Genomic DNA, 19688 nt, shown 5'->3' on the forward strand with positions numbered 1-19688 from the left:
CGGAGGCCCCTGATCCTCGATGGGCGCGTTCCCACCGCCCTGCTCACTGGTTCTATTTAAGGCGGAAACTCCTAATGGAGAACGTTTTACTGTCCAAAGGGGGCTGTTATGGGCGCCCCTCCGAACGAGTAGCTGGGCAGCGGTCGGGTCGCCAGCCGTCGGCGCACGTGTGCCGAGCCTGGAGGTTCCGCTGTTGGCCGTCGGGAGAGCAAAGAGGAGGAAGCGGCCTGTGTGAAGGCAGCCCCTGGTCAGCGTACGCACCAGTTCCCCCAGCTGTGGGAATCTCCTGGGTGCCCTCAGGCCCCTGGGGGACGCTCCCGCTGAGTAGCAGGCGTGGGTGGAACCTGGATGGGCACCAGCCGTGAGGCGCCCAGGTCGGACGGCCAGCTCGTCGGCCCCACCAGGTCCCGCCACGTGGCCTGGAGCGTGGTCTCCTCCGCGTGGGGCCGGCTTCTCCCAGACGGTCCGCGGTCCTGAGCCCTGCTGCCGCGCCTGCCCTGCTCTCCTGGGGCTGCAGCACCGATGGCAGGGCCCCAGGCTGCAGCAAAGGGGCGCCCGCTAGCCACCCAAGGTGAGCGGGTCCACCCAGGCCCGGGTGCAGGAGGGAGACCACAGAGGGCAGGGTCCGGTCCAGGCCTGTCCAAAGCGGGGCACACACACGCGTGCGCCTGCAGAGATGGTGGAAACAGCAGGGGGAGACCCCGGTGGTCCCCTCTTGTCATCCTCCTTTGGCGTCTCAGGTACAAGTAATCCTCCCTTCTCGGCAGAGGATTCTCTCTTAAAACTGAGCGGTGAGAGGCGCCTGAGTGTGGGGAGGGGGCTTTCGACCACTCGGAGTGGTTTCAGATAGACAAATGAATTCCACTGAGGACCATGACATCCTGCATTTGGTTCTGCTGCCTTTTCCCCCCTCATTTTGAGTTTGGCTCAATCAGCAGCCTGGATCCAAGGTCCCATGGGTTCTGGGCCTTCGAGCCACAGGTGCAATGCCCGCCTGTTGAAATCCGCCGGTGCACGTGTGATGCTGTGAGGGGCGCAGGGAGCCCGGCCCAGTGCCCGCAGGCCAGGCACCCTCACCAGCAGCGCCTCCTCTGGTATTTTAGCTGCGCTGGTTTTCCTGGGGTGAGCCCCCGAGTGCACGTCACTTCTGGCTGGTACTTGGACCCAGTGAGCCCGCTGTGCTGGAACGGCCTCTCTGCTCGCCCGAGGGCCCCGTCTAAGGGCCGTGGACAGACCGGAGCTGATGGACGGGAGCCACCAGCCGCAGGCACATTGGGAAAAGGTCCGGGAGGTTTCCAAAGTGGCCTTTTCTTTGCCAGCAGAACAAATGCCACAAAAAGGGCAGCGGCTCTGGACACGGGCAGAATTGTCACGGGACGTGTGGCGCATGCGGGGTTCCGGTTTCCATGGGGGGCGCCAAGCTGGGCGTGTGGCCGGCGGCGGGGAGGCTCCTGCAGAGTCGTGATTTCCTTTTCTTACTGAGTGGGAAGCGGGAGGACACGGCCCTGGACCTGAGCGGGCGTGAGGGAGCATGAGCGGAGCCGGGCCGACTACGCACGGTCGTGACATGTGTGGCTGCCGCTGATCACGTGACCCCCTCCCCGTCCCCAGACTTCTCTGCCCGGCGCCCTTTCTCCTGACCCTTCACCTTCAGACCTTGGCTTGACCTCAGGGACCTGTCCCATCCCCTAGAGGAAGGACTCCTGCCACACAGTGACCGCACAGGTGGCCGGTGCTGGCCGGGGTCATGATGGACCCTGGACTCGGCCAGGGAGGTGCTGCCCGCGGCTGGGCTGCTCCATCCTTCTGTGTTTCCTCCCAGAGTTGGCAGGCCGGCCCCGGTATCATCAGGATGTCGGGGCTGGTGGTACAGGACCCACGGCCACACGTCCTTGACCGTGAGTGAGAGGGTGCAGAGCCTGAGCAGGGACGCAGGCGCCCACTTCCTGGTCAGGAACAGCCCGAGGTCGTCCCCCGAGCAGTGGAGCTTTGAGGACCAGACCGCGGAGGAGGGAGAGGGCGTGCCCCCCGAGTGCTGAGGGGCTGCCTGGTCTGTGGATCCACAGTGAGACCCCCGATGGGTGCATTGTTCTGAAGGCCACCCGGGGGCCCCAAGCGTCTCCAAAGACCAACAGCCTGAAAGCTCCAGGCCGAAAGCCTTGATATTTGGTGGACTGCCCAGGTTTTAATAAGTTCCTCTTCCTTCAGGAAAGTACAGGGGATCTTCGTTCTCGAGAGCTTTTCCAACTAATTAACTGACTTAGATAACGAACTACGTGAAATGCTGTTTTCTGTAGGCAGTTCTCACAAACAGCTGATTTTTCAGGGAAGCGGAACTGTGTGCATAAGCTTCCCCTCCTGGGCCCCTGCGGACCCCGCCTTGGCCTCCCCCGCCCTCGGCTTCCCTTGGCCTGGCTGCCCCTGGACCTGCCCCCGGCCTTGGTGTCCCGCTATCCGGGCAGCTGGTGAGCACACCTGGGAAGGTGTGGGGCGCGGAGTGTCTGCCCCTTTCCTGTGTGGGCGGCTGTGTGTGAGGTCAGGTGCAGAGCAGCAGTTCCGCTGCTGGTAAGAGTCACAGACGTTACGCATTTGTGTGGCCCCTTCCCCCGGGAGGTCATTTCCTAAACAGTCAATCATCCGTCGCTCTAGGCTAGGCATTTCCATGTGCCTTAATCGCAAGCCCCTTGGACTGTGCTGGGGACCCCATGTCAGTGGTCCTGAGAGGTCAGAGGGACCCATGGCAGGGACGGGTCCTGGGCCCACGAGGGCACGCGAGGGCTGACCCAGGCGGGCTGCCCACCACAGCGGGGCAGGAAGCAGGGGCCCTCCACCCCGCCCGCCCCCCCAGCCCGCCCCGCCCCACGCGGGAGAGCGGGTTCCGGCGAGGGGGCGTGGCCAGGACGGTCTCGGGCCCGAGGAGGTCCCACTGCACCCCGACCGGACGTGGTCGTTTTGAGCAGCAGCTCTTCCCGGCGGGCCTGGTGGTAGGCGTCGGGCTTGGCGGAGCGGGGCAGCTCCAGGAGACCCTCGTGCTCCGGGCACACGGAGTCTCCCTCACGGAATCGGCGGCTTCACCCAGGGCTCCGTTCAGCCTCCTCGCAGCCTCTTCTGGGAGCCGCCCAGAGTGTGGCAGCACATCTAAGTGGACCTGAATGCCACCAGGACACCCCCGCACCCCCAAGCTCTGGGCCTGCCCACGACAGCTTGCTGGACACTGCCCCTGCCCCGCTGCTGCCAGGGAGTGTTTGCTCTGGCCGTGCACCCGCACACGTGAGAAACCCAAGGCTCCGTTGTCCAGGGCTATGAATTTGGCGCTTTCAAAGGGGGGAGGAATCCATAGTGTTTAATTGAATTATTTGCTCGATGAGTAAACAGATGTGTCTGAGATTCGTGCATTAATTTTTGGAGGGTTTTCTTGTGCACGTGGTTCTTTAAACCATACGGTCCATCTATCCTGTGGATAAATGGCTGTTCAGTTGATGAAAACTTATATCTCTGCACACAGTTTACTGTGTAAGTAAAGCAAACCAATGGGAAATGATTTTTATTCCCAACACGTGGAGTATGATTCTTGGTATAGCGAGTTTTTAGGACCGTTTGGTCAAATGAAGACTTTAGCCCTAGGAATTGAAGACCGTCTTCTCCTCACGCCTCATCAACACAGTCATCAGCTGTTCACAAAACGTCCAGGCTGTGCAGGAAGCTGCCAGGCAGTCCCTAGGCCGAGCGCCCTGGCGGAGAAGCAGGGATCCAACGGGGGAATCGTAGACGGATAGTGTGGCGCGTGACACCCGGACCCCACCCTTGTGCCCGCGTGTCCCCTCCGGGTTGCCACGTCCCCTTTGGCCCCAGACGTGTCCAGCTGATCAAGAAAATTATAATGAACTTGGTATGTTCTGAAGTTCCCACAGAAGACACAGCTTGTGCCTGGTGGCGCCTTCCTGTGTTGTGTTTCGTGTCCCCGCCTGTGCCAGTGTCCCGGGACAGACCGGGCGGCTGGGACACCGGGTCTCGAGGCAGAAGTCTGAGGTCGGGGGGGCTCCCTCCTGCCTCCTGGGCTCCGGTGGCCCAGGCGTCCCTGGGCTGTGGCCGCGTCACCGCAGCCTCTGCTCCGTCCTCACGTGGCTCCTCCCTGCCTCACTTTCCTTGTGAGGACAGTCACTGGACTTGGGCCACCCTGAATCCAGGGTGAGCTCGGCTCGAGAACGTTGACCAGTCACATCTGCCAAGGCCCCAGTTGACAAAACAGTCGTGGGCTGAGGTCTGGGTGGACGTGGACTTGGGGACTTCCTGCCGGAGCCCCGTTTCCTCTCCCACCGCTGGAGAGATCGATGCTGACTCAGAAAACACAGTTGTGGGCAAAGCTAGATCTAAAAGTTTAACTGAAAAAGACCCAGTTTCTTTTGCTGAAGATTAATTTCAGTAGCATCCGTTAAGCTAATACCTGTTAAGGTCTTGAATTTTCAAACACCATGGAAGCACCTCTTGGAACATCACAGTCTGCTGGCCGGCATGGCTTTTTGAAAGGGTTTCTAACTGTAGAAACAACTTAGAGATAACTTTGTGGACACCAGAGAAAAGGTCTCCAAATTTTCCCGAAAGGCTGTTAGACCGAGTGGATGGCTTCTCGAGGCCTACCAGCCGCCCCAGCTCCCAGAATGCACAGAGCAGCGTGAGAACAAGGCCGCCCGGGTGTTCCGTGGCTCCGGGACACCTCTTCAGGGGCTTTGCCTGTTACAGAAGAGCCTTGTATGGAGGCGAAGGCGGACACTTCTTGGGACTTGCACAGCGGGGGGTCAGCGGGGCACATTTGGGGATGGGCCGCCTGGTGGGCAAGGCCTGGCTGGGGCCACAGGGTCCTGCAGGTTCTCAGGCACTGCTCGGGGGCATCACTGAGGGTGGCAGGCGGCCTCCAGGTGGGCACTGGGGCACCGGGAAGAGGGGGAGGGGGCTGGGATGCAGGCAACTCATCCTCTGCCCCACCCCCGCCAAGGACTGTGCCCAGGAGGTGCAGCCACCTGCCCTTTCCTTCCAAACAGCACGGCCCAGGAACGAGCACCGGTCAGCGACGAGGCGCCAAGGCTTGAGCCGGGGCCCAGGCCTCGAGCTGTCCCTTCCCCGGGTGAGCGGCTGCCCTCAGCGGTGACCCTCTAGAGACACCGGCGTTTCGTGCCTACAGACCGGGTCCTGGGGTGGGAGAGGCCATGCCGGCCCCGACCCGTGTTCCTGGGGAGGCCGGTGTCCTCAGCTGGTGGGTCACCCCACAGACGGTTTCCAGATTGCCCAAGGTCAGCGTAGCACCCAAGGTGACCATGAGCGCGCCAGACAGCACTGCAGTCAGTCGTGTGGGTCAGAAGGTCCGAGGAGACGCAGGGCTGGGGACGCGGGACCTCCGTCTGCCGGCGGCGTCTTGTCTGGAGGTGGCAGGTGACCCCCTTGACGAGGAAAGTTGAGGTCATCCTTTGGGCTGGCCCAGCGAGAAGCCGGCTTGGCTGGGCTTTGGTGTTGGTGGCTGGTCCCCCACTAGAGTGGCAGGTACACCCTCCCCACCCCTGGGCCCCTGAGATGCCCAGGGATGCCCTGCCTCTGGTGCTCACCCCGCCAAGCTCCTGGAAGCGCCCAGAGGGGAGTCAGGTCCTTCCGGAAACACGAGCATCCTGACCACCAGGAAGAAAGAGGCTGCGAACGTTCACCCTGGGCTGCAGCGGGCAGGGGCTTCTGGAAGGACAAGTCGGCGAGGGGCTCCAGGGCACGTTGGAGACCCGCCGGTCCTCTGCAGCAAGGGGCCGCGGGCATCCTGCTGGCACCAGCGTCGGAAGCGTGCTTTGTGCAAAGTGAGCGGCTGCCCCTCCCACCCCCGGAATTAGAGCTTCGCATTTCAGATGCAAATGAATACAAACATGCTTGCAGAGCAGAACTGAAAAGATGATCCTGTGATCAAACTTGGCACCTCGTAAGCCGTAATTAAAGCAGACAAATTAAACACGCTGAGCATGTGCCATCTAATGGGCTGTGCAGCCCACGGGATGGCTCAGAGAGTATGTTTCATGCCTTGCGCAGTGGCAACTGGCAGCTGGGCGCTCAGCTGGCCAGTGACAAAGGGTGACAGCAGTGCCAGGCGCTCCCATCTCTGCGTGGCCCGGCCGCACCCACCTGCCGTCCGTCACCACTGACAGCCATGGTGTTGGATGCGCTTTTGGAGGCTGGCGGCTGTTTTTAAAAACCGGTTGCTGGCTGCTGACAGGTACAGGTTCAGGTGCCAGCGGGGCCTGTGAGGACCCTGGCTTCTCGGAGGTAGCAGCCGTCCCTACGCTCACGTTCGCGGGGCGGGGGCGGGGGGGGGTGGGTGCCCAGGCGGTGCCCCAACAGCCGGGGTCCCAGCACTAACCGCGCCCACCTTGGAAGAGGACCAGGAGGCACTGCACAGCCCGCCCCGCATCGCAGTGCCGGCCAGGGAGACTACACAGGCTGCCCGGTGGCCTGAGCCCCTGCCCCAGACCACGGGCATTTCTGCCACCCAGCCTCCTGCCCTCTGGCTGCACAGGCGACCTGGGTTCCCACTCAGCCAGGAGGGGGCATCGCACCTGGTCGTTACCTGTGCCGGCCCTTCGGAAGGCCCCGTGGACTGTCCCCAGCCTGTTTCTGCATTGTCTCACTTCTCTGATTAAAGTTATTCTTTGGAACTCAAGGAAGGCCTAGGAGGCTAAAGTTTTTCTGCAAACAGAGGCAGGCAGGGGACGGGGGCAGGGGGTCTGTCCCGGGGAGGCCCCGGAGCGTCCTGCTCGGTTACAGAAGGAGGTGACAAGGGGTCCTGCTCTCCCCCCTGCCCCTTGTTCCCCGCTGCCCAGCAGGTCTGAGCCCTGGTGTGTCTGTGGAAGGCTGGGGACGTTCTCAAGAGGCCAGACCAGGAGCGTGGCAGGTCCCCCGGCCGGATCTCCTGTGGGCAGGGCGACCCCCGAGCGGCAGTCCTGTCCTGCTGGACCCGAGCCTAGAAAGAGCCCGCGCTGCTTCCTTCTAGAAAAATCAGTCAAGCTCCCCTGGTTTGCCCAGCCGGCCGCGGGCGGGCGCTGTCGCCCCTCCGTCAGCGGGTAGGGAGCTGGCGGGGCATCTTGGGGAGGAGATGAAAGGGTCTTTATGGCGGTTGTTGTTCTCCTGAACAGCTGATGTACAGAACAAAAAGGACGAAGGCGCCTCTGACGCTGACACGGCCTCACAACGGCGCCTCTCACGGACCCCGGGCAGCGGCCGGCTGCCCGCCCACGCCCGCCCGGCGATGTCTGCGCCTTCAGGCCCTCGGAGTCCGTGTGCTCTCGGCCATCAAGGATGTCCCTCCTCCCCAGGGCCGGGGTTTGCCAGGAAAACCTCTGAAAAGCTGCACTTCTCCAGAAGGGTCTTCCTTGGGAAGTCAGAGTAAACGGAATGGGGGGTGTTCGGGGTCGCTCCCGCCCGATGCAGGACGACCACCCCATGGTGCTTCCCGGTGAAAGCCCGATGCGGCCACCGCCCCTGCTCGGCCTCAGGTCCTCGGCGCGCACCCAGCACGGTCCTTCTCTGTGTCAGGCAGGCCACTCGGACCCTGAAAACCTAGGAAGTTAGCACTCTGATGACCTCCCCCGAGGGCAGGGTCCCTGCCAGGCCCCTCCTGCGGCCAAGGCAGCAGGTGTGTGTTTCTTCAGGGTTCTCACGGGCGCCTGCTCTGGGCCCCACTTGGTGCAGCTGAGAGGCAAGACGCTGCCCAGTGGCCTCGTCTTAACCACACGAGCTCCCCCGCCCCCCGACACCCAGGGACAGCAGTCACGGCCCGGCACCCGGCCGCAGCCGTCCCCCCTAGAGCACGGTGACCTCCTGGGCCTCGGGCCGGCCTGGCCACCACAGGAGGGGCCCTGGAGCTAGCGTGGGCCAGGCAAACCAGGGCTCTTGCTCTCCAGAAGATGTGTGTGTGGGTGTGCGCGCCGAGGGTGTGTGTGTGCATGTGTGATAGGGAAGGAGGCTGAAGCTCTGGCTGGAGCTCGTTGGACCACATGTCCGTGCGCTGGGAGGTGCTGTTCCTGTCGCAGGCTGAGTGGCCCCGGCCGTCCCCCGAAGGCTCCCACGGCAGCGTGTACCCCGGGACCTGCTCACTCGGCCGCAGGCGGTGTGGGCGGCTCCGAGATGCATGTCTGTCTGTCTGCCCAGCGCCTACTTTTCAGGCCGTGGCACGTGTCTGCCCCGAAGGGGGTGGTCAGAGGGCTCGTGAAGTCTTTTTCCGAGCACTTTCCTGCGGAGCCGTGAGCACCTGTGACTGAGGCAGGTTCTGAAGCCGCTGACTCCGCGTCCCTTCTTCTCTGCTCCCTGGACGCCTTTAGGACTGAAACGACGTCTGTAGACGCTGGTGACCAAGGACTGGCCCATCCCTGGGACGGATGGTGCTTCTCTCCTGTTCCTGGCGGGTGGGTGGGTGTCCAGGGCACGGGGCTGGCTGGCTGATTCTCCGTACCCACCTCCCAGTGACCCAGCGTTGGACCCAGACCTCCCACACGCTGACTTGTGAGTGAGGTGCCAGAGGTAGCCTTTAACCCCTCGATTCCAAGAGGTGGATCTGGGCAGCCCAGGTCGGGGCCGCAGCACTGTGGGTCCCGGAGACCCCGTTCTCCTTCCAGAGCTGAGGCAGGTGTGGGGTTAAGGGGATGCAGCACAGCAGGAGGCAGACCCGGGTTAACGTCCAGTGTCATGGGGAGAGTCATCGCAGAAAAGGTCACGTTTATCCTCTAGAGTGGGATCTGTTTTCCAGTCATTTGAAAAAACTCTAAATGTAAAAGGTAATGATTTTCCATTAACTTGTTCTAAAGAACACCTGTGTAAAGGACTCAGGTCTTTCTTTGCACGCCGTCGTTTAGAAATCCTTCTCTTTCTCTCTGTGGTCTGTGCTGCAGACGGAACGTTTATTTGTGCGCCTGTTTATTTTTAAACATTTTTATGGCTAGGATTTAACCAAAAGTAACAGAATGATGAGAGCAACCGTGGGACGGGGGTGAATTTCTCCCTGACGCCCTTTGTTGGCTGGTTTTCAGTGAACGCCGTGGGTGCCGAGGCCCGGTTTCTCTGACATCTCCGTGATATTGGGGGGGGGACCCCAAGGACTCAAGGCCCTGCAGCCCAGCTGGGGCGGCAGCTCCATGCCGAGCTCCTCGGGTGCAAATTGCTGGCCTCAGCCTGGTTCCTGCTGGACGCACAGCACAGAGGCGGCGAGGGTGTCCGAGTGCCTGGGGAGGAGATGGCCGCCCCCGCAGGAAGGAGAAGCTGCTTGTGGCTGCGGCTTGCTTGAACCAGGAGCTAACCCTGTTCCAGCTCCCCGACGGCTTCCGCTCCCAGAGCGTGAACCCCCTCTGCTCAGAGGACGAGGAGCGGAGCGCGCGGGCCGGCGGGAAGCCGGGTGCAAGGCCGGCCGTGCGTGGGTGCAGGTGGGCGGGGGGTCTCCGGCCCCTGCTCCCGGGAGGTGCCAGCACCGGGGCTGCAGACACAGCTGATGAAGCACCTGCGCTCTTCCCGCTTCTGCTTCCAGCGGGTGGACCCAGGGCCGGGCTCCCCACGGCGCCCCACCCCCGCCTGAGGTCTGGGCCTTTCTGGCCTCACTCCCTGCGTCTGAAACGCAGCCCAGAGCAGCCAGCCACCCCCTCACGCGGGGCCTCCAGAGCAGGGTCACTGTCCTTTTGATACTGTGCAGGAGACGAGGGCATGGATGTCAGTGGGTGAGGGTCCTCGAGGGGCCGGGCGGGGCCAGGGCTCCCCGCGTCTCCCCCAAGATGCCAGAGGCCAGGCCGGCGGCCCTGCCGAGCATCCTCACCCAGGGGCACGCCACGTCCGGGCTGTGTTGAAAGCCCTTGAGGACACGTTTCTTTTACGTGCTTTTCCTTTCAGCTTCTCGGGGGTCGGTCCTACGCGCACGTTTGTGGCTGAAGAGAGAACCGGCGGCCACGGCCGGTCGGCCTCTTTGTGCCCCGGCTTTGTTTCCGATTTCACGCTATCAGAGGGTCCGCGTGTTTTCCTGCGTGAAGTTGTCAGGGGATGAAAGCTCTGGAGCGGGGTCGCACGCCAAGGGCCGGGCATGGAGCCCACCCGCCAGCCTCCCGCCCTCCCCCCGGCCCCTCCGCACGGTAACGATGTTGAGCAGGCCGGCCCGGCCCTTCACTGCAGAACCAGCGCTTCCGTCCAGACCGGCTCATTCCTCTTCCGTGGGGCCAGAAGGAGCCTCGTCCAAGGCTGAAACGGGGCAGCTAGCTCACCCTCCCAGCGGTGACCCACTGCCCAGGCGCGGACGGCCGAGCTGGGTCCCTGACGTGGTCAGGAGAGGGGGAGGTGAGGACGCTAGCAGCTCCCTGTGTTTTCGGGAACATGTGGCTCTGTGACGGGGCAGATGGAGTTCCCACCCTGGCCTCACCCGGGAAGGACCCCAGCGGCGCAGAAGCTGTGTCCAGTCTGGTGGGACGCAGTGTGCACCGGGCCTCACATTGGAGGCTGCTGGCTGTCCTTCCCGAGGACCCGCGTCCAAACAGAGACGCTGGAGACCAGACCCCAGGCGGCGGGATGCACCACGGGGACAGGGTGGACCCTGCGGGGCTGGGGGCTTCACAACTTCAGGAAGCCGCTCTTTTGGTTATTTTTCATTTTAAGGCTGTTGTATTTTCCACTTGATGGAAAGAAAAGTTAATCCAGCCCCCAAGGTCTGAGCAGGGGACGGAGGACCCCTTGTAGGTGCCGGCACGCCACCCACGCCCTTGACTGGAAGCGGCCTTGTCACCGGCAGGTGGGCGCCGCTGAGAGAATGCTGGACCTCCAGGGGGCTGGACGCCCCTGGTCCAGCTGGTCCCTGTTTCTGGGGGCCCGTTCCGTGGTGTGAGCTTCTCCTGGGGGCCCAGGCAGAAATGGGGGCTACGCGTTATGTCCTTCAGGGGGTCTGCATTTGAATAAAAAGAGAAGACCTCTTGCTCAGAATGAACTAGAATATTTCCAATATCTGCTGGTAGTGTCTAAATTTGGGTGCCAGAGTGGCTTGGTGGTTCGTTTTGATTTTGTTTAAACCTCCTTGCTTCCCACGTGGAGGGGAAGAGCGCAGAGAGGGCTCTGAGGAGAGATGCAGGGGGTCGGTCACGCCTGTACCCGAGACAGCCTCAGTCGTCTGGCCAGACGGGTTTTCCTCGCTGCCTGAAATCAGGATTGAACCTGCCCCACCCTCTGTGCAGCCCATGGGTGACAGCACGCCAGACAGTGACCCGCTCACGCCGTCTGAGCTCAGGCCCTGGCGAGCCCCCTTCCCCGGGCGCAGAGGTCAGGAGGCCACGGGGACGAATCTGCACGCACGTCCCCTGCTGCCCCCTGGGTTCCGCAGCTTGGACTCCTGGTCACCTGGCTATGCCCAGCCGTCCCGGGGACCCAGGCGCTCCTCGGAGCCTCCCAGAAGCCAGGGCGTGAGGCCCGTCGCTGAGAACGGGGGCGCCCGTGGCTCTCGGGGACCTGGGGGGCTGGCCGCCGGAAGGGAGTCCGTGCCTCCACCAACACCCAGTCTGTGTCAGACTCGTAAACAGCCGCCAGGTTAACTCGGGAACGAGGTGTCGCTGGGGCAGGAGGCGCCCCCCCTGAGCCCAGCCCCTCATCTGCAGGCCCAAGCGTCCTGCGGGGCACGAGGGGAGGGCGCCACGTCCCAGGCCGGCAGGGAGCACCCTGGGGGGCCAGCCCCAGCGCCTACTGACCCCTCCCTGCGCCCGCGCCCTCCGCGGGGTCTAGAACCCGCAGGGCAGGGCCCACACTCGGGCTGTGGGCCGGTGGGCCTCTTCGGGGTCCTTCAGAGACCCCTGCATGCTCACATGTCAGGACTCCCGACTCCGGTGGAGACAGACCCAGACGCGGTCCCCAGGCCACACCGGGCTTTGCAGACAGAAGCAAGCTGTCCCCACCCCACCCCACCCCGCCCCAGTCTGGCAGAGAGCAGAGTGGGTTCTGTAAGGCCGCACTCATGGGCTTGCCTGTGGGGACCCAAGGGGCTCTGCCTGCATAGAATTTGGACCCTGGTGGGGAGCGTTTGTGACGGCGGGATGGGGGCAATGGGGCGGGCGGCTCTGGGAGGGGCGGGGCCAGCTGCACAGGCACTCTGAGCCCCAGGGGTTTGTGCGGATTCAGTGGCTGTAAAACTGCGGGGCTTGCAGAAAACGCTGTGCATTGCGCTTCTGGGCTGACACCGGCGCCGGGTCCTGCGGGCACCACCCCAGCAGCCTGGGCCCCTAAATTCCAAGTGAAAAACCAGGGGCTCCGGGTGCCGGTAAGACGGTGCTGGGCCGCCCCTCCTGCACCCTTCATGCCGCTGCTGATGGTGAAAAAGATCTTCGACGGCTCATTAAGAACAACATTTGGGAAGTTTTTTTCTCCTTTCAAAAGAGGAAAATGCCTTCCTGTAAGGAGGCGAGCCGGAAAGGCCCCGGCCCGGGGGTTTCTGCATGAGTGGTCACGACTGCGGATTGAAAGGCCCGCCCGGGAGGAGGCCTGGCGGGTGTGGGAGAGAGGCCCGAGGCTCGCAGAGGCCCCTCCAAGGGCTGGGCTGGTCAGATGTTTATCCTTTGGGAGCCCGTCTGAAGTGGCGAGATAAAGCAATTTTTTAAAAAAGTTTCCAGCAGATGCCTTTGGGAGAAGACCATGAATTTCCTGAATCGCGTCCGAGAGGCTACAATGCCGTCTGCCTGCCGAGCCCTCCCCATTCACTGTGCTTAAGCCACTTAAGCGCATTAGCATCTGGATGGGGTGACCTCCTCGCCGGGGGGCTGGGCAGGGTGGCCGCGCTGGGCCGGATGGTCCAGGCGCTTGTTCTAATCCGGCCGTTTGAAGGCGGCCAGACTGATTTGTGACACATGAGTCCAGAAGCCACTGTGGGGGGCTTGACCTGATTAGCTGTCTGTGCTCTGAATGTCAATGCCTGTCCTGGAGCGCGCGGTCCAGGGGGATCGGCTTCCGGGCTGCCCGGGGCCCTCGGGCCTGTTGCGGGAGGATCTCCCCAAAAGCTGGCTGCTTCGAGCCTCTGAGCCCCACGGCCTCTGAGCCCCGCGGCTCCGCCGTGAAGTGACCTCACGAGGGCTCCTTAGATGAAGAGGTTTTTTTTTAAGTCAACATTAGTTCAGTTGCGGTGGTCTTTCCTTCTTTCTTTTTTTAATAAAAATCACCTAGTGCTTTTTCAACAACAGCCCTATCGAGGCGTAACTTACACACAAGCTGAAACCCAGCTGTGACCTCTCACCCCACCGGCCCCGCGGCCCCTGATCTGTCCTTTCTGGACTCCACGTGGATGGACTTTCCCGAAGGGAGGCTGCGGGGCCCCGGTCTCCGCACGTCCTCGCCGGCACTTGCTGTGCACCTGGGGTGTCTCTCAGCCCGTTTAGAGCTGCACTTCGTCTCTGCGGTGTTGGTGTGGTCAGCGCGGCCCTGCGGTGTCCCTAACTGCACCAGGCCTCGCGGCCCCTGCGCCAGCCTCCAGCCTCGTCCTGACTGGGGAGCGACCCTGTTTTACCCCCATCCTGCTGCCTTTCCTCGCCCCACACCTAGGTTGGGACAGGAAGGATTTTCTAAAGGAGCCTGGATTTAATAGTTTTCAGCCTATCCGCAGTCAGCCTGTCACCCGTGCCCTTCCGTCTGCCCCGCCGCAGCTGGTGGGCGTCCCTGCGCAGGGCCCCCGGCGTGGCCTCTGTGTCCCCCGTGCTGCCCCCGGGGCCTGTCTGCCTGCCCTTCACCGTCCCTCCCGCTGTGGCTGTGGAGGACCGCTGCTCAGACTGTTCCCTGCGGAGCCTCTGCAGGCCTCCCGGGTCCCGGTCCTCGGGGCAGCCTGGGGCGGCAGGCAGAGGGCCGGGGGTGTGGCCCTGCCGTGTCTGGAGCCACGGGTCCGTCCACGGGAGGTGTGAGCCCCTGAGCCGAGGTCGGGGAGCGGTGGAGGCGGGCAGCGGGCTGGCATGTCTCCGGGGACTGAGCTCCTTTCGTGTCTTTCCCAGACTCTCTGCACAAAGGCCACGATGCAGACCGTCCGGGCTGCCGACACCAACGAAGTCGTGAAGCTGATATTCCGAGAGTCAGACAACGACCGGAAGGTGAGCACCTGTAGGTGCGGTGGGTGCCGAGCCCTGTGGCCCCCGCGGCGGGAGAGGTGGGGCCCCACCTGCTCTGACGGCCCTTCCCGCGGCAGGTGATGCTCCAGCTCGAGAAGAAGCTCTTTGACTACTTCAACCAGGAGGTTTTCCGGGACGACAACGGCACCGCGGTGAGTTCTGGTGTCCGACGTGTGGCTGGTCCCCCGGCAGCGGCTCTGGGGCGGCGCTGGCCCCCGGCCCCTCCCAACGCCCCCACTTTCCCAGGACCATGCTTCCCGGTGCCGTCACAGCCTGTGGGTCGGCTTCTGAACCCTCACTCTCCCGTCACTTCTCCACTGGGCCCTTCCTGGGGGGGCGTCCTGCCGCCGGCTGGGCTGCGGCCACCGGCCTCGCTGCCTGTGCCGGCCAGTGTGGCCCTCAGCACCGGGGTCCTCCCCGGTGAGAGGCAGAGGGCTGGGGGCTTTGGGTGCGGAACTCCTGGTTCAGGGCCGGCCCACAGAGGCCGGGGCTTCCTTTGGAAGGAAGAGAACCACCATGCAAATTTGCGGGGGCATCTCTGTGGCCGCGAACGCACGTGTGAGCGTGTGTGTGTGTGTGTGTGTGCGTGCAGAGGGAAGTGTTGATATGTGTGAATGGACGCCTGCAGTTCAGACCACCCGGCGAGCACGGTCCCTGCAGCGGGATAGCCTAGGGGGGCCTGCACCTGCGGTGCCCTGTACTTCCTGTGCTTTTGACGCATCGGCGACTGAGGGCGGTCGGGACACCTGTGGGAGCATCACCGCAAGCCCAGGTGTGCACCTGTGCCTCCCCCCTCCCGCCTCCTGGGGGCCTTTCTGCTCTTCCCACCCTGCTAAGGGGCTGTCTGTACCATTGTCCCCATTTTCAGTTCCCCGTTCACCCCACCTCGCCTGCTTGCCACCAAGACCATTGTCACCCCTCAGGGACATCTTTAGCCCAAAGGCCAGGGGTGGCGCTTGGACTTGAGGGCCTGCCTCCGAAGCATTCCCCCCGGGACCACACCCCTCATGGGTCGGCTCCCTGGTCCCCCTCTGCTGCTCTGGGCGCCCTTGAATGGCCTGGTCACCCGTTGGGTCTTGAGTTTCCAGCTCTGGACGATGCCTCCGTCTCGCGTCTGCCTCAGGCCCCTCCGAGCACTCGCACCGGCCCGGCTGGGGGCTCCGTGCCTCCGTGTGGGGGGGCCCCTAGCTCTCGTGCCAGGCGCTCAGAAGAGGGCTCATGTCTAAGTGGAGAGGGGCTCTCCAGATGTGCAGCAGACTCTGCCAGCCCGTGTCCCCGCCTTGCCTTCCTGTCCTCCCCGGAAGCCCTCGTCCCCCACCGGGCCTCCCTCGCCTTGCACGTCCGGCGGCTCCTGGGCCTGGACTCGCCGCACGCCTGAGTCTGCCGCCCCCGGCCGTCGCCCCCCCTGCCTCCTTCCCGACCCCTGCCCCTCTGTCCACCCCCGGCCTGGAGCCCACCCGGGGCCGGTCACACGCCCACCCAGTCAGGCCCAGCTTTGGGCCTCGGCCACCTCCCACCGCCGTCGGGTAAAGCCCGGGACCCTGACCTCTCCTCCGAGGCGCGGCTCACTCCCGGGGCCTCTGTGCTGACCCCCCACCCCTCCTGCAGCCGCACCGGGGGCACCTCTGCCCCCGCGGACGCTCCGAGCCGCCTCACGCACTTCCCCCTGCCTGTCGTGCTGCGTCCCCGCGTCCCCGCAGCCAGTTCCCGGCTCGGCTGCGCAGGGGGCCTCGGGTCCCAGTGAGGTGGGCTCCCGCTGTATCCTGCAGCGCCTGGGCTCAGCACACGGCGCTCACGGCTCAGCTGCGGCCCTGCTGGGCTGGACGGGAGGCTCTGTAGGGCGCGGCCGTGTCTGGCTGCCGTCCTGTGACTTCCCAGGCCCGGAACACGTGGGGCAGGTTTGGGGACACGACGCGTTCGGTGTGCCTGTGTGGGGTGAGGTGCCCAGGAGACTCGGGGTGCCGTCCGCTCCCTGGGCAGCCGTGCGACCCTCTGAGCTTGGAGAAGGGCGGGCGGGGTGGGTTTTGAGGGCCCCTAGCACAGAGACGGCCCCTCGAAGCCAGGGACCGTGTGGTTACCAGGGCGAGCAGGAAGCGGAGATGCCCTGGGAGGGGAACAGCGGACACAGAGAGTGGCGCTGCAGTGGCCAGGGGGCCAGAACGTTCCGGAAGGAGCCGGGACACTGGCGAGAAGGAAGGTCCACTATCCAAGAGAGAAACCAGGGTCCTGAGGCAGGTGTGCGGGGGGGGGGGGCGGGGGGGGGCACGGGGATGTCACACGTGGGTCCAGAGTCCCCGCTGCCCTCGGTTAGCACTTAGAGAGCGTGTCACCACCCTGGAAACTACAGATGTCACCGTTAGACGTAAGCTCTAGTTCCGTATTTATTTGCCATGCGAAACTGTGCTCCCTTAAGGTGGAGGAAAGTTAGTTTGAATATCTGGGAGAAGTTTGAGCCTGACTTAGATGAGAAGACGCAGTGGAGTCGAAGCAGAGATGAGGTCTCCACGTGGGTCCTGGAAGGCCCGCGGGCCCCGCCTGTCGGGTCGGGAATCTCCGGGGAAGGGGGTGGCCTCGTGCGTCCCCGTGGTGCAGGGCCTAGGCTCAGCGGTAACTGCCCTGGCAGCTCGGCGTGTCGCGTGTCAGTCCCACTTGGGAGGCGGTCGTCCAGACCCCCCTGGGGGACGATGAATGGCCTGAGGAGCCCTCGGAGGACATCTCACCTTCACGCGAGACGCCCACAGCAGGATGGATGTGCTGCTCCGGCCTCGGCCCCCAAATCCATCGCATCCTTGATCAACCACCAGTCTTGTTCCCGTCTGACAGAAATTTAATTCAAGCTGGCTCTGAAAATAATTATTGTATTTTAAGAGTAGTAATCATTGGCCGGGACATGATTGAATGTGTCCATGCCTATTGACTTTTTCTATGATTTATAGCTTTGTTTAGTCGATATTCCCATCGAAATTGTATAATTAATTATAAGTGTGGCTGTCAGGGCTGCAGGATGGAGTGCCCTGGTGAGGATTTGGAGAGATTAAATTTTCTGCAGCTGTCCCAGGGCAGGGCGCGTGAGTTTTCACCGCGCTCGGCCTGTTGGATAGAGATGTTTTCTGGGTGTGTAGCGACTGCTCCAGCTCAGGGCGCATCGATTTTCCGGCCTCTTTCCCTTTATCAGCGCGGCGTCTCTGCAGTAACAGAGGAATGTGTGCAGCCGGGACAGCGCCTGACAGATACGTACGATCAGCGGCCGCTTAATCATTGTCCACACACGCCCTACTCTGTTTTTCACTCTGTAATCAAGAAGAATGTTAAAGATACATGTGAAATTGGTTACCAGTTTGTGAAAAATCTCAGAGAGATACAGATTACCCTTTCAACAGGAATGCACTGTCATTTCTAATCAGAAACACCTCACGCTGGCCTCCTGTGGCAGCAGCCGTGGCTCCAGCTCCCATCGTTCCCGTGGACTCAGGGCATGGAGCCCTGGGGGCCGTGGGGCAGCAGGAACAAAACAAGCCCCGGGTACAAGGCATGTAGGAAGCACTGCACAGTAGCAAGAGTCCACGGACATCAGATAACTGAATACTTGATAAAAATTATAAGATGAGATTTAAAGGTATTGAAAACGTGAGAGAATCAGAAACATAAACAAATACCATACCCTGAAAACAGCAGGCAGATTAAAAGCTATGAGAAGTGCTAGCAGCAGTCACTGAGGTGGACGTCTCCACAGGTGAGTTAAGTGTCAGGACAGACGCGGCCGGACAGCGGAGCTGAGACCCCAGCGCAGCCAGACCTCGAGGGTCGCTCGGAGGCAGTGCCTGGAGGCTCAGGGCGGGGCCGGAAGGCCTGGTCCTCAGGAGCTCGGCGAGTCCTGAGCCTGAACGTCAAATGCGAAGACGGAGAGCAGCCCGAGCGCCAGGCCCCCACAGGAAGGACTCTGGCAGCGGGCCTTGTGGGAGCGACAGAGCCGCCGCCGACCGAGGCATCGGCGGGAGGCCCGCGGCGGGGCGGGAGCAGCGGGACTGAGCGTGCGCGCGGGGCTCTGCGGACACGCGTGTGCCCGTCACGCACAGGACGGGGCGGCGAGCCCGTCGGGACGCCTCACGGACTCGCTGCGTCCAGAATGTTTCTTTTCTTCTCTCAAGAGTCTGAGTTAAATTTGGGAGAAGCTGAAAGGCTTGGCAGCTCTCGGTGGGTGAGGCTCGGGCCGCTCACCGCCTGCAGGTTCCCAGGTGCTGGACCGAGGCCTCTGGGGGGAGGAGGCCACCGCCGGCGTCGGGCTCGGTGGCCGGTCGTCAGGGGTGCCGTGGATGCTCCTCCCCTGACGGTCGTGCCTGCCTGCAGCCGCCACGCAGCATCACGGCTGTCTTCCCGTCTGACCTGCGGAGACCAGGAATTCACGCTTGGAGCGTTGTGGATGAGACACGCTCGCCAGCCTCCGCGGGGGGGTGTGCGCCTGCGAGTGTGACACGAGGGCATCCCCAGGCCCACGTGCGTGCAAACACGTGTAAGCACGGGACTGGTCCAGGCCCCACGCTTATGCTACACACACACACACACACACACACACACACACACACACACACACACACACACACACACACACACACACACTTCCCCTCCATCCCCGGCACCCCTGAGGCGCGAACTCCGCAACCTTCCGGAAGCTGTTTGGCCTGGGCTGCTCCCTGGAAGTGGGGTGTGTTTCTCCTCGATGCAGAGGCAGGGGCCACCGGGGCCGGGAAGCTGAGGGGCTCGGCCGCCCCCCATGCCCCCCCACCCCTGCCCCTCCCGCACCCACAGCTCCCGCCCTGTGCCTCCCCTCCCCCACCCACAAACCCTTCCTCCACCCCATGCCCCTCCCCATCCTGCATCCCCACTCCTGGCCCTGCACCCCTAGGGCCCCCCACCCCCGGCAGGGCCGCCAGGGGGTGCTGAGTTGGGTGAGGTTTGCCACGGGCGCTTCCTCGCAGCAGATATGGGCTCCCGAGTGTCACCTGTGGGGTCCAGTATCCACGCCTCGCCAGGCAGGGTCCGAGGCTCTTTGTGCCCCCGTCTCCGGGTGTCCAGGATGCTGCAGGAACCTGTGTGAGACTGAAATCAGGCAGCTGTGTCTGAAGTGGTCCCGTTTATGCAAAAGGAGCTTTGGTTTATCCCCCCACCCAAACCACAGACACCATCAAGGGCTCCTGCGGGGGGAGTTGTCAGCTCCGCCTCCCTCTGGCCGGCCGATGGCTGGCCTGGTGCACGCAGGCTCGGCGGGGAGGGCCACGTGCAGGTGGCTCAGGTAGCAGCCTGGCGCCCGGCACTGCTAACTGCACGCTCCGGGAGTGACGGATGAGGTCGCGGAGGCAGAGGGGACGGGTGTGGCTTCGGGGGCCCGCACGATGCCGTGCTTCCGCACCGCTGCAGGGGACGTGAGTGATGGCCGCACCCCCAGGGTGTGCGTGGCCCGATGCTGCCAGTGCCCTTCCCTCCTGGGGGCATGGTGCCCCGTGGGGTGTGGCTCTGAAGAGTCCCTCAGGGCCAGGTCTTGTTTTTTATCTTCCTGTGTGAGGCCAGCGCTCT

General features: G+C 63.3%; 1 protein-coding gene across 1 annotated transcript in view; it reads left to right on the forward strand.

Moving 5' to 3' along the window:
- The window catches only part of INPP5A (inositol polyphosphate-5-phosphatase A), a 179572-nt gene that overhangs the window by 145683 nt on the left and 14201 nt on the right, over nt 1-19688 (forward strand). The window contains exons 10-11 of the mRNA XM_079713026.1: nt 14004-14099; nt 14195-14269. Of these exons, the coding sequence (XP_079569152.1) occupies nt 14004-14099; nt 14195-14269 (171 nt within the window). The remainder of the gene's footprint in view (nt 1-14003; nt 14100-14194; nt 14270-19688) is intronic.

The sequence above is a fragment of the Hyperoodon ampullatus genome (assembly GCF_949752795.1).
Source record: "Hyperoodon ampullatus genome assembly, chromosome: 1".
In the NCBI taxonomy this organism is placed as follows: Eukaryota; Metazoa; Chordata; class Mammalia; order Artiodactyla; family Ziphiidae; genus Hyperoodon; species Hyperoodon ampullatus.